A 13,805-nucleotide genomic window follows, 5' to 3' on the forward strand; every position below is an offset into this window, starting at 1 on the left:
AGAGAGAGAGAGAGAGAGAGAGAGAGAGAGAGAGAGAGAGAGAGAGAGGGTGGACATCTCTCCATGTCTGCTGTTGTTGGCGCCTCCAGCCTCACACAAAGGCAAATGTGAAAAAATCCCTTTTCATGTTTGGTACACTAGTTATCAAAGACACAGCAACAAACTCAATCTAGTCTCATAACAATATCAAAATTTTGAAATGAATGTTTAAAAGGCACTGGAGTTTGTGCAAGCCCTCTCTTCCTGTGCATTGAAATGGGAGAGTGTTGAATTGTTGACTCCAGTTCAGCGCAGTCCTTGCGTGTGATAAATTTGACCGGAGCTGCATCATTTTTAAAAAGAAAAGAAAAACCCGAGTCACCGTAGAAGTGCATTTAATGTTTTGTGTCAGGAAACAAGCGTGACTTGCTTTACACGGCATCATGTAGCGTAAATTCAGACCCATGCACCTTCAGTTTATCCTGGCTAACGATACGCTTCTGAGTTTACCAAGCTTTCCCGAGAGGTTAGTCCGAATCTATGTGTACCCATGCTGTTTAACTGAGCCAAGTAGGGTTTTCTCTTTCTTTTTTTTCTTCTTTTTAAAAAAACAACTTACTTGGCAGCAATGCCACACCCGACATGTGACTACTCGTCGCACACGTGCAATGTTTGTTTTCTGCATTTCTCCGAATTCGGTTCAGCCGTGCACTCACTAAGAGAGAAGTCCTATTTCTAAATATGGGCTTAAAAAAGGAGTTATTATACTTACTACAGTGCTTTTATGGTTAATGTACATATAATGTATAAACCCTAACAGGCTGTATATTAACACGGTCACGGCTGAGGATTAGCTAAAGCATGTATTATAGGAGTTGAACAAATGGAGAAATAAACATTTTAATAATGTTTTACTGTGGCTCATATAATGACTTCCATATATTCTGAAGCATCATGCTGAACAGAACAGTGATCTTCAGCAGGGTGGTGGTGCTGCAACCGAATATCTCTGATAGAGACTCTAGATCAGCTAGCTACCGAGAGCTCAGCCTGGCAGCAAAGAGCCGAGCTGACGGCCATTTTGAGTTGCTCACTGAATTCAGGCGCAGTGAATGAGGCCGTAGGGTGGGGGAGGGGGATCTCGTGCTCTGCGCAGTGTGCAATAACATTGGAATGTGAGGTACTGGTCACCGTGCTCACAACTTCCACCGCTCTTTATCTTTTTATTTGTCATCATTTGTTTATTTGTTGTGCTGCATTGGAAGCAGTTCTTCTTCAGGAGTTTATTATCATTGCAGGCAGCATGGTTGCTGGTATGGAAGCAGAGTAGGAGTTGTGCGTGTACAGTTTAAGCTGTAGGCCCACAGTAAGTCGGGATCGGTGCCCTTAGTGAAGTGCACTTTTTCCCTGCACATGTGACAACCTGCCAAGTGGCAAAATGCACATAGCTAAATTCAAAAAAGGAGCCATTCAGGTGGCTCTGTCAACTGCAGTCTAGCAGGCCGGCAATGCAGCAACGGTGAAGCTAACCAGCCTCACAGTGGAGAAGTGAAGCAGCTCGTTGCTCCCAGCAGATCAGCTACTTGAATGATGGCTGGCTTTGCATTCTGAAACCGACGGATTCGACTACATACAGTACCTACCATTTCAGTACGTCTGCGTTGTGTTTTGACATTAGGTGAGTCGACAGACTGATGGATCTCAGGAATAAAGGAATCCCTTGTGGCCGCACATTCTTGAGCTCATCCTCACTAAGACGCAGGTTGGGAACGTGTATGAAAGGTGCTTTCTTGCAGTTCTCCTCTCTGTCCGTTGTTCTGGCAAAATTCTCCCTGTTTTTAATTTTCTTCGTGTGATTGGTTACAGTGTCACGTCTCTAATTGGGTTCTCTTAGCCTGCAAATAATTCACAAGTCAGCTTTTGTGCATCGACTTTAGTATTAGAAAGTATCCTGTTCTTAAGATTTGTTGGCAAAGAAAAGTAAAACTGGAGTAACGTTCAGATGTCTCAACATTCTCAGGAATCACGTCACCGTCTGAGATATATATATACCAGCCTTTTCTGTCCACAGAGTCTTAATAAATGTGAATATACTTACTTGTCCTCAACATAATTGTTCCTCCAGTTTGATGAAAGTCGTAGCGACCCCACAAATAAATATCTACTTTTGGTGCCAAGGACTCAGTTTCAGCTCAAGGGAAGGAGATAGACCACTTCATTCAGAGGAGCTACATTTAGGGTTACACTTCCACTTCCATGCTCTGTGGATTTAATACAAAGTTGATGTCGTCCTCCTAGTTTGAAGCGGTAATATAGAGTTTGCTAAATTTCTAATCTCTTTCTCCCTCAGGTTGTCGAAGGATTCTGTGGTAAATCAATGAGCAAGATCCTCTCGGGTTGAAGGTGAGTTATCCTTAGATAATCTATGTAGTGTGTGCGTCGCATGTTATTTAATATCAGAGCACATTTCTTGTTTGCTGCTGAATGTAAAATGAGAATTTTACTGCAGCACACAGCTTTAATGCATTTCAAATTATTTTTGACTCCCATTGAAAGAAGTTTAAATCCTCACACACACATATGCATGTCAAATTGAATACACATGAAGTGAATGCATGTGAAATTAGACAACTAGCCTAAACACTACAACGTGTGCCACAATCAGAGCTAAGTACGTAAAAAAATCCTCCAGGTTTTGCATAACCTCCCTACTGCTGCCAACACAGCCTTGACTGGCCCGTTCTGATTTGCTGAGGCCTGAACCAATAGGATCGCGGGGGGATGGGAGGAAGGTTTGGTTGCTGCTGTTAACTTCAATATCCTTTCTGTTCTCGGGATCGGGGCTTTGGTAAACATGAAGTCCATAGTTTAATCAGGAAATTAAGGAAAGTGGAATTTGTCCGAGCAGTTGAGAGTTTTTCTGAGGGACATGAAAAAGCCTCCCTGGCTTACTGAGCTGCAGCTTGACTGATGTCCCTGTTGGACAGATACATCCATGTGTGATCGGGCAGTGAGGATCTGTCTGATTTTAGCTTGTCGAATTTTAGTAAAGAATCCGGCTGTCGGGGAACCGACCAGTTTGGTTTTGCAGATCTCTGTGAATGAAGAACCCTCTAGAAAAGAACAAACAGGAAAGCCACGGGGCTCCACAGTGACCTCTAGTGTTTGATCTGAAACCCTGCAGCCTTTCCTGTACCATGCAGTGCCCCTTGATAACTTTCCAGCCCTTTGATAACATCTGATCTCTCCTGCACAGGCAGCAATGGAAGTTGTTGTGACCGAGGAGAAGAAGAAGAAGATTTTCCGGGCCAGGAAAACCATGAAGATCAGCGACCGACAGCAACTGGAGTGTCTTCACAGCACTTTGTTGACAGCCGCTTCGGGTGTGTCCGACGCGTCGCCGCCACCGTCTCTAGTGAACGGCACGCACAGAGAGGACGGACCAAAAGCGGGGGACAAGGAGCAGAACAACGCCTCGGACTCAAACTCCGGAGATGCGTCCCCCGCCTCCCCGGCTCCTTACCTGTCCCTCAATCTGTCCCCGTCCCCGGCCTCTTCGGAAAGTCCAAAAGCGAAGGAAGAAACTCCTCCCACGTCGCCATTCCACTCTCTGAACTTTGAACTGAAAAAGATGGAGGGCGACGAGGAGGAGGAGGAGGAGGAGGTGAAGGAGAAGAAAGGCTCACCGGTGTCTTCATCAAAGGAGTCCGTTACACCAGCATCAACAGAATCCAAGGAAAACCAGGAAAAAGAATCTGAGGTGACCCCAAAGACGGAAAAGAAAGAGGTGAATGCCCAGACTTTCTTAGGAAATAGCTCGCACACCAGACTTTATCCTGAGTTAATGTTGAAGTGTAGATTAATTAATCAATGGTTCATTATGTTCTTCCCCAGGAGGACCAGACTACAACAGAGGACCCAGATGTGGATTTGTCCAAGAATTCTGTCAAAGGTTCAGCTCCATGTTCACCCGTCCCCGCTCCGGGGTCTGGCTGCACAGAACCAATGGATACTGATAGTGGCACTACGAAGGCCAAGGACCCCGCGGCCTCCACAGTCAAAATAAAAGATCAGAAGCCCTTTTGCCTCAAATCTACCACTTCCGATTCCTCTGTTCCTTCTCCTGTCTCGTCTCATCCAGCGTCCTCTTCTAAGGATGCGAAGCAAGACAAGGGAATCAAAGAGGACATAAAAGAAGAGGGTGTGAAGAAAGGATCAATCGGTGAGGAAAAGATGGAGGTGGACTCAACCAAAAAGAAAAAGACTTTAGTTGGACAAACAAAAAAGACATCTCGGCCATCTTCCACTCCACCATCTAATACAGGTATGAGAGAGTGAAAACCAAAGCAGAGATATTAGATGCGTCATTCAATATTATATTAAAGCAGAGCTTTAGGTTACTGTTCTCTAGTTGAGCCAACGTAGACCGGAAATGGGAGGCTATGGGATTTTATTACAGAGACTCTGCTTGTAATTATAGGGTGTATTACATGTTAATGAGATGTCATTTAAATTCGTACTCAAACAATGTCTCTTTGTTAGAGCCTCCCTGCTTTGACCTTTTAAACTCCACGCCCACACTCTGTCAAAAAAGGCTGTCTGTCATAGATTTGTAGTCTTCAGTGATGTCACACAGACTTGTGACTTACTTCCTGTGACTTGTAAGACGGTCTTGACACAGACCGAGCCTCCATAGAACAGTGCCAGCGAGCATTTTATGCATACAAGGTACTAGTCTGCGTTTGTCTTTTGTTTCCCAAGTAGTGCAGGAGGAGAAGGGCTCCACGTCGGGACTGAAGCGCACTTTATCAGAGGGTTTCGAAAAAGACGGACAAACCATAAAAAGAGAGGGGAAGAGGCCCAAGGTGGAGCGCCAGGAGCTGGAGGCGCAACTGGAATTTAAATTTACCGCCAAAGCCGGCGATCCCCACAAACTTGAAAAGGTTCGTACATGCATCTATGCTAAAGTCTGCGCTAACTCAACTCTGCTTTGATGCCAATGGGTCTTTCATGACTTTAACCTTTTTTACGTTCCTTCTCAGATTGTGCAACAGATGGTTGATGAACGGCTGAGGGCCCTGGAGCTGACCAATTTTGACAAACATTTCCAAGAGCTGAAGGACAGAGTAGACAAGCTTGAGGGTACCAATAAACGGCAAAACGCCATCCTCACACTCCAAGTAAGTAGACGGTCCCACTCACAGATGTTCTCTTTGTTCCTGATTAGTACTATGTAGGTACGGAGCCGCTAGAATTCACTTCTTTCTCTTTCTCTCTTCCCCCGTTTGTTTAGGCCAGGATAAACCGCCTAACAAAGAAGTTTGGAGAGGCCAATCAGGCGTCAGAGTACAAAAGGCAACAGGAGGTAAGAGATGTTTTTCATTTTGTTGCACGCTAAAATCCTTTGCACCTGGTATGGAGGCGATTGTGTCTGAAGCTGTCTGGATTTCCGCAGTCCCTTGCTGCCGTTAGTGCTGCTGCCGTAGCCGCCGCCGCCGCCGCTACTGCTGCCGCCGCCGCCACCGCTGCTGCCGCCAAGCCCCCAAACAGCCCTCAAGTTCAACGGTAAGTGTGTCCGTGCACAGAGTTATTTCTCCTCCAAGTCTTTGTCAGCCATACTACATATGTGTTAACTTATGAATTTAGAAATGAGGTTCTCTTATTGGAAGTGATTTTTTTTATTTTTAAATCTCAGTGCCAGCTCATAACCATTTCATCCCTCTGACGAAATATTTAGATGAATCAAAATTCCCAGCATAGATGTGTTGAAACATGTTATCTTTGAATTATACAGCAGTCTGTCCACTTTGGTATTTTGTGTGAATATAATTTGGCCTTTGTATGAACGTGACAATACCGGACTGAAGCCCGTACTCCACACGGAGCCGTTCACAGCGAGAGTAGTTGACATTGTCCCAGGCTGCTATCTGTAGTCCCCAGAGACTGAATTCACGATAAAGAATCCCTACATCCTCCAAATCCATACCGTTTTGGGAACCCAAGATTCCAAGTCCCCTGTTCGGGTTGTCGGGATCAACTTTAAAAAAAACAAAAAAAACTCTTTGCCTTCCAAATAGTTCTTAAGACTGGTTTGGAATAAACAAACAAACACACACACGCGCGTCAGTCTGTGTTTCGCACCTGCAAAGTAACCCCTGCGCGGGTCCAGGTCTTGAGTCTTGTGACGTTCTACAATGTGAAGCCGTTTCCTCAGGCAGTGCAGAGTGAGGTTAAAACTGCACCTCTCCTCCCAACAGCGTGCTCCGTCGGCAGACGGTTGCGCCGCAGCCGGAGGCGCACAGAGAGCGAGTGGCGCCCTCTGTCGGTAAGAGTCCCGTACTGTCTGTCAAGAAGAAGGAGGAGGAGGAGGAGGAGGAGGAGGCAGAGGACAAAAATATGTCGCGTCACATTGCCATGGCGAAAAAGCTGGCCGAATATAACGAAGGCAAATGCCAGGCGGACGTTAAACTGCGCCCAATCACAACCGACTTGGAGAAAGGGCTGTACCACAACTGCAAGAGGAGCTCAGGGAATCCCAGACCCGACCGCTACGCGTCTTATTTATTCCGCTACCTAGTCCCATACGACGTCTACTGCGACTGGGTGGCGAAGGTCAATTATGTGGGATTAATGGGCAAGGAGGCTCTGCCCGCCAACCTGAGGAGGACAATGAGGATGTACATAGAGCGCAGGTTCCCTGTGATGTCCTGTGACGGCTGGAGAGAGATCCGCGACGTCATCAATGAAATACTGCGAGTGAAGAGAAGGCCGGAATTCTTTTGCGAATATGCCAGCAGAAATTCTGCGTTGTTATGAGGAACAGAAGCACACTGGGACAATTGTCATTATGCATCATTGAAATGATCATTGCATTGAGATTTTTCGTTAGCGTTTATCCAAATTTATTTCAAATTGAAAAAGGCATATTCCTCGGCATCGCACTTGAAAACTGTACTTGCGGTCCATACTGATGAATGCTTTAATGAAAAGTTGCATATTTAGTTCAATTATTAGTTGGAATCTCCCCAGAAGTTGTTCAAATATGACGTCTATGATGTACCAAATTGAATAAAATGAAATCCTCGTACCACATTCTCTCGTCTTCCTTAAATGGATGAAAATAGCTCTAAGCATAAGCAATCTTTCTGAACAGGCCAGTCCGTACTTCCATGGAGATAAAGCAGATTGCAGCAAGCGTTTCTTCGTCCAGCACACTTGGTAAGTAGCAGGATTTCCTTTATGCTGGATGTTGTGTTTGTATTTTCCTTTTATGATTGGATTAACCGGAGACACAATGGTTAGCAGTGTCGCCTCCCAAAAAGGTTTTCATTCAAAAACAATTAGAATCGTGGCTCTGATTCTTCTCGCGTGGACTTTGCACGTTTTCCATGTGGTTCAGTCTGGATGCGGTAGTTTCCTTCCACAGTGCAAAGAATGTTTCAAAAGACCAAATCCAACAATGACTTGATCCTACGAGCAAGTATTTCCTGTGTAGCCGAACCCGGAGGGGCCTTAGTTCGACATAAGCGTTGCTACTACTACCGTAAATACTCCCTGGCATACAGAATCAGCCTCCATCACTGTTTACTCTTGTTTGAGTAATGGTTTCAAAAAGTTTACGTTTTCAGTTGGCATGAGTGGCGTGGAGCTGAGGGTCCAGAAAGTATTTAGCAAATAGACTAAAGCATTGTTGGTTTTGGTGTGGGACGTATTTACACCGAGAGACAAAAACTGCCATCCGGATCCTTTAAGTGTCCTTGGGGCATGAGTGTGTGATTGAATGTATCTGCTTTATAGTGCTGCAATAGCTGTTTGCATGCTAGCAGTACCACAATGCAAGGATACGATGGCGAGTAATCTGCTCCTGGTTTTTGCACCCTTTAGTTGACTTTAAGTGATCAGGAGCAGATGAGTAAAGGAGCACAAAATCTCTGTCACATCCTGAAACATTTCTCCTTTTTTTTTTTTTTTTTTTTCCTTTTTCCCGCTCAGCAAATCCAGGCCTGTCAGCTCCGGTCTCAGGTCTGGCCCATACGCCCACCTCCACCGCCATGGTGTCACATGCCCCCATCCTCCAGCTGATCACCACCACGTCTAACGCCGGCTCCAACTTGGCCACCGGCATCACCACTCAGAGCCCCACGGGCACGCTGCTGCTGAAGGCGACCGGCGGGGGCAGCTTGATGGCGGGGGGCCAGCCGCTCCTCATCCAGCTGCCGCTATCGATGACCAATGGCCAGGCAGGAACTCTGGTCAACATCCCCGTCTCCTCGCTGTCCGCGGCCGGCTCGCTCGGCAAGGCCAAAACCACTACTTCCACCGCCACGTTTATACTCAAGCCTGCCCCCGCCATTACCACCTCGCCGCACTCGGCGCCGGTCGTCGCCACCGTCCAGGCGCTCCAGGCCGGCCAGATGTCCCCCGCCCAGATCTCTCTCGCCCGTGCTGTGTACCAGGGCGGAGCTGGGGGGATAACTACACCCAACGCGGGGGTGTCCGTGACCACGGCCAGGATGCCGGCTCAGTCCGTGTCTGTAGCGGGAGCTCTGTCCTCATCCTCTTCGCCTGCAACCTCTGGACCTGCAGCAACAGGCTCCACCGCTCCAGGACCGCCACAGGGGACGTCTCTGACATCAAAGACAGGTGCGGTGGTACTTTGATTACCAAGGCTGTTTTCTTTCGTGGTATTTAAAAAAACACTTGTAGTTCATTCGGGGAGTCCCAGAAATGTCAGAATGGGATGTAAAGACTCTTGGCTTTCCTTGTTATGTAAGACACTTATGTGTTTTATTTTTGTTTAAACAGCAGTTGGCCTTTCTGTGCCGTATGTGCGTCATGTCACCGGTAACTTGTGTTGCCTGATCCATCTCTTGTCTTTGTTCTGCCAAAAGAATAGTCAAAAGTTAGTTGTTGTTTTTTCTGTTTATCTCTAAATTATCTCAACATTTATCCTTTTTTTTTCTCTCTTTTTCTCAGACAATCAAGCTACAGGATCCAATCCATCCAAAGCAGCTGCTCCAGGGGGACGACCCAAAGGCTCCGTCATCGATCTCACTGAGGACGATGATGACGTACAAGGTAAGGGTGATGGACACCTCTTACAATAAAACATACAATAAATTAGCTTGTTATTTCACACACGGTCATGCAAAGTAGTCTGATTATGTTCTACTTCCATGTTCTCCAGTGACGGGAGTGAAGAGCGCCACTGTCACGGCTCCCTCACCCACCCAGCGACCGACCCCAGTCATCAGCATTCCCAACAGTAAGACCACATCATACCGAGGGCATGGTTACACGCGTACATGTGATATTGTGACAAATGCATAAACCAGCGCTCCACACTTATTTCTGGCTATTGAGCACTATTGTGGTCAAACTGTTAAGTAGTTCTACATTTAAAAAAAATGAAAAACACATAATTAAAGTGATGACATGTGTATTTCAGATGTAAAACACAGAGTGTATGTGTGTGTAATTCTTTTCATGTGCTCTTCACTCAGGTGTGGCACCCAGGTCATCCCCGCAAAGCAATCAGAGCGCATCCAGCAATCCTCAGTTGACGGTCCACCACCGCCCCACACAGGTGAGGGTTTAGAACTGCATTTTACAAATGGGATTATCTGCTATGTTTTGGGTGATTGTTATTTGCATATGATTGATTTTTTAAAATATATTTTTTACTTTAAAAGCTTCAATTCAAAGCTGTTTGGAATTTGTTTATCTCAGCATATGACCCGTCCCAGACCCTTTTGTCAATATAAATGATCTCTGGGCTTTTTATGTTTAGTAATCATAATTATATTTAGCCAATTTTGCTCGAGGAACAGCTCATGACAACTTTTTTTGTCTTTCTTTTTTTTTTTTTTTAGGATTCTCAGATGAAACCCCGCCCCATAACCACTAGTACGCCGACCCGGAGCTCCAGCGTGGTGCTGCCCCCCCTCCCCGCTGCGCCCGCACCATCACGACTCCCCCCCGAGGCCGAGCGGTCCTCGCCTCCTCAGCAGCCTCAGCTGAAGCTGGTGCCGAGTCAGACGGGCATAGTGCTGTCCTGGTGCGTCACAGAGACCGACCGCACCTGTGCGGCCGTAGAAAGCTATCACCTCTATGCCTTCCATCAAGACAACTCGAACAGCAGCGCGGCGCAGCAGCACTGGAAGAAGATCGGGGAGGTGAACGCCCTTCCTCTGCCCATGGCCTGTACGCTGACCCAGTTCCAGTCCGGATCCACGTATCATTTCGCCGTTCGAGCCAAAGACATCCACGGGCGCTTTGGCTCCTTCTGTGAACCTCAGTGCACAAATGTCATCAATTCCAGCTCCAGCTGAACAGCTAAGGAGCGGCCAACCAATTGTTTTGCATTTGAAAGTTTGTGACCTTTACTTTTTTGTGTTAGAAACTCAAGTATTGTGCATTGAACTCCTACAGTATCTGTAAATATCTTTCTGCATAACAACTGGACTTCTGAATGGGTTGGAAAATCGAAGAGCGGCAAACGGTTGGTTCTGTCTGGTTAATGTTCATGTTGTATTTTTTGTGACTCAAGCTGTTGTATATAATTGGATTACTTTGCCCCTCAACCAAGTCAGATATTTATGTGGTCGTCTCATGTTACTCTGACCCGGATTTCTTTGGTTTTACTTCAGAACAGGGGAGAGGATCATCGGTGTAAACTCAGAATTGCACAGAAACATATAAATATGTGGTAGAAACTGAATGATATCTTTTGTAAGTTTTGTCTGGCAACCAGACTTTGTCAAACACAATAAAAAAGTTCTTTTAGAGTCTTGGCGTATTCATTTTGTGACGAATTTCATCTTCTGTTTTATGGTTCATAGCTTTTCACTGCAAGTACAGACACTATCAATCTACCACCTTGAATAACAGAGCCCACATTGGCACTCTTGATAACAGCATACAGATGGTTGATGTTTCTAAATGTAGGTACAGCACTTTGTACTGTGCTGCAGCTTTGGTCTACTCGGGAATCTGGTGCCATCAACACTTTTAAAGTTTGCTTGTTAACCACCAAAGATCTCAAATGCAACCTAAAGACTGACTTTGTATTTGGCTGAGATAACTAGTGTGTAACATCACATCAACAAGAAATTATGAGCATACAAGTCACTATATAGTTGCTATCTGTGGTCATTACATTGACTGTTTAACTGGTGAATCTGCCGAATTCGTCCTGGGTTGCTCGTAGTGGCGGCAGCTGTTGAAAACACCAACGGAACATGTAGCTTTCCTTGTAAAAAGCCATCAATCAATTTTAAATACATACTCGTCTGTTTATTATCTGTGATAATGATCTTTGTTATCTAACCATTTACTTAAGTTACTACGAGCAACCACGGACACGTTCTGTGTTGGAATTCTGTTGAAGTTAAATCATTGAAATATCGATTCCGACAACCGAACGTGCAACAAACGCACATCTTGAAGCTGGTTACAGTTTGAATTCAATGTTAAAAGCTTGCTAAGTCGGCAAAACGCCACCTGTTACAAAAGCATGTATATTTTTGATGGCGTCAGCTGTAAAAGGGTCCATGGAGCGTTTCTTCTGTGCAATGCTACATTTACACTACTTTAAAAATCATCTTTGCAAATGTTTTATGAGCACTTTAGGTGTTTCAACAACAATACACAATATGTTTTGGTGAGAGGTTCTTTGTTAACAATACAACTCTGCAGGTTGCCCGTTTTAACTGCAGTTCCCTTTAAATGTACCGCACACAGACCACAAGAGGACGTCGGTGTCTAGCATAATAGTGCATTTCTCATTTGCTTCATCTACAGAAGCAGAGGAGAATCCAAGTACATTGGTAAGCATGAACTCAAGCAAACCTGCAGCCCTCGATTTAGTGCCAAATACCCAGACAGCCCTTTTCTTTAATAGTCAATATTGTACTTGATTGTAATTTACCTCAACAAACAGATCTGCAGTCAGCATTCTACTGATTAATAAAAGTATAGGTGTAACAGGGCAGTCAGATATTGTCATTGGGTCACCGAAATCCAAAGGACCATTTGTCTCAGTGTCATGAATGTGCACAGCAAATACATGTGTTCATGGCCAACAGGTCAGAAGATGTGATCCTTTTAAAAACCAAAGGTAGCCCAGATGGTAGGCGCTGGTAGAGGGTCAATGGGTCTCCTTGTTTGGGGGAGCCTTAAGCGCAGATTGACGATCGATTGTTTGGTGTGATGGTGGTGCCGGAGCAACAACATTGTGTCCCAGTATTTAAAGGCTTTAAATATCGGGAGGCGGATCGCCAGGAGGGACGAGAAATAGGTGGAACCGCTCAGGCAGGACTAGCTCAGGGGGGTCGATGAAGCTAAACCACGCAGCCCCATCGAAACCACAGGAGAAACTGTACCTGCTTCAGAGATTCTTGTGGAAGATTATGCTCAGGGGGAGATTGGGAAGTGGTGAGATTGTACTAGAAGGACAGATTCAGAGACAGACTCAGATTCTGAGGGTTCGAGGCAATTTGAGGGACCTGTCGAAGACCGGGGGGATCTGAGCTAGTAGAAATCAGAGAAGTTCAGTTCCAGTTATTGAAGAGTTGAAGTACATCGGATCGAGCTGATTGCAACAAAGCAGTGGCAACTGGGAAGCGAGGGAGATAGGCCAACTGGACGACTGAAGGTGCAACCATGCTCTGGAGTGGTTGATGCTGGAGAGACACACCTGGATCTGCTGGTTGTCAGCCCTGGAAGACGACAAGGGCAGGAGTTCAAGATGCCCGACACTGGGTCAGGAATCCGGAGTAGTCGTCAGGTGTGACCCCTAAGTCTTCAAACTCCACCTCTGGAGGAAATTTTTCTTGCATCCAAGGAGGGGTTACGAAATCCAAGTGGGTCTTATTCAAAGCGTCAGTTACACAAGACGCTGAGATGAGTTGTACCTAGAAGGTTGTCTGTCCCTGCAATGACACCAAACCTAAGGACTTACTGGTGGACACAAAATGTGACAGAAGGCATCCAGCTGAAGGAGGCCGTTTGGGTGTGGTTAGATCTGGGGACTCGTCAAGCTAGAGACAGGAGTCCAGACGGACCACAGTTTTTTTGCTTCTTGAAGCAATAACTCAGTTTGGTTCTGACAAACCGTCAAATGATTTGTAAAGGGTAGGCATAGGTTAATGCAGGGTGTGCTCCAATCAATTGGCCTTTTGCACTGCTGATCAAAGGGAAGTGTATGCCACGGTGCTGATAAAAGGACGCACTGGCTTATGGTCGAACTTTAGATTCAGGAGTAGCAATGCAGATTCTGTCCTGCTTGTGGAACCGTGGACCAACTCTTTAACTTTGCAGGGATATAAGTGAGTCATGGGAATTCACCCATTCAGTCTACGCGTGCTTGGTGGACTTTGATCCTGAGGTGTATGATCATGTTTCTTAGCGGGTGGGGGGTTAATTTCAAAGATTTGAGGTCACTGAATATTTGCTTAATTCTGTTTTTCTCTAAACTAAACATTTTCTCCACCATTAGCGTGTACTTCAGAACACACATTGAGAATCGCACCACTGTTACTTCTGCTGCGATTATCGAACAAGGCTTATTCAAGAACAGTTTATAAGCAGCCTCGGCTGAAGCCATCTTTACGGAATCATCATATCATGTTCGTTCATTTGGTTATTGTGGTCCTTCGGTAAGGCTAAACTGTTAACCACGCAGTAATGTCCTGTGCATGCTTTCAGTAACCAATGAGGAGGAAGCTTTGCGGCTGTTCATATGATTTGGTAGTCAGTTCAGTTTCAAGATTCGGTATTGCTTTTATACTTGTACTGAACAGTTCTTACAAATAAATTGTTAGTAT

General features: G+C 45.6%; 1 protein-coding gene across 5 annotated transcripts in view; it reads left to right on the top strand.

Annotated features, from left to right (window-relative positions):
- Positions 1-10,769, top strand: part of atf7ip (activating transcription factor 7 interacting protein) — a 27,029-nt gene extending 16,260 nt beyond the window's left edge. For 3 of the 5 annotated variants that reach the window (XM_031871944.1, XM_031871945.1, XM_031871946.1), the window contains exons 2-14: positions 2,330-2,382; positions 3,236-3,766; positions 3,874-4,303; positions 4,741-4,922; positions 5,022-5,159; positions 5,273-5,344; positions 5,435-5,544; positions 7,133-7,197; positions 7,972-8,622; positions 8,956-9,057; positions 9,167-9,244; positions 9,483-9,565; positions 9,852-10,769. In XM_031871944.1, coding sequence (XP_031727804.1) covers positions 3,242-3,766; positions 3,874-4,303; positions 4,741-4,922; positions 5,022-5,159; positions 5,273-5,344; positions 5,435-5,544; positions 7,133-7,197; positions 7,972-8,622; positions 8,956-9,057; positions 9,167-9,244; positions 9,483-9,565; positions 9,852-10,310 — 2,895 coding nt within the window. In that variant the 5' untranslated portion in view covers positions 2,330-2,382; positions 3,236-3,241 and the 3' untranslated portion in view covers positions 10,311-10,769. The other 2 variants (XM_031871948.1, XM_031871947.1) reach the window with 2 other exon arrangements.
- Positions 10,770-13,805: the final 3,036 nt, after the last annotated feature.

The sequence above is a fragment of the Anarrhichthys ocellatus genome, unplaced genomic scaffold (assembly GCF_004355925.1).
Source record: "Anarrhichthys ocellatus isolate YVR2014 unplaced genomic scaffold, GSC_Weel_1.0 scaffold61, whole genome shotgun sequence".
NCBI classification, from domain to species: Eukaryota; Metazoa; Chordata; class Actinopteri; order Perciformes; family Anarhichadidae; genus Anarrhichthys; species Anarrhichthys ocellatus.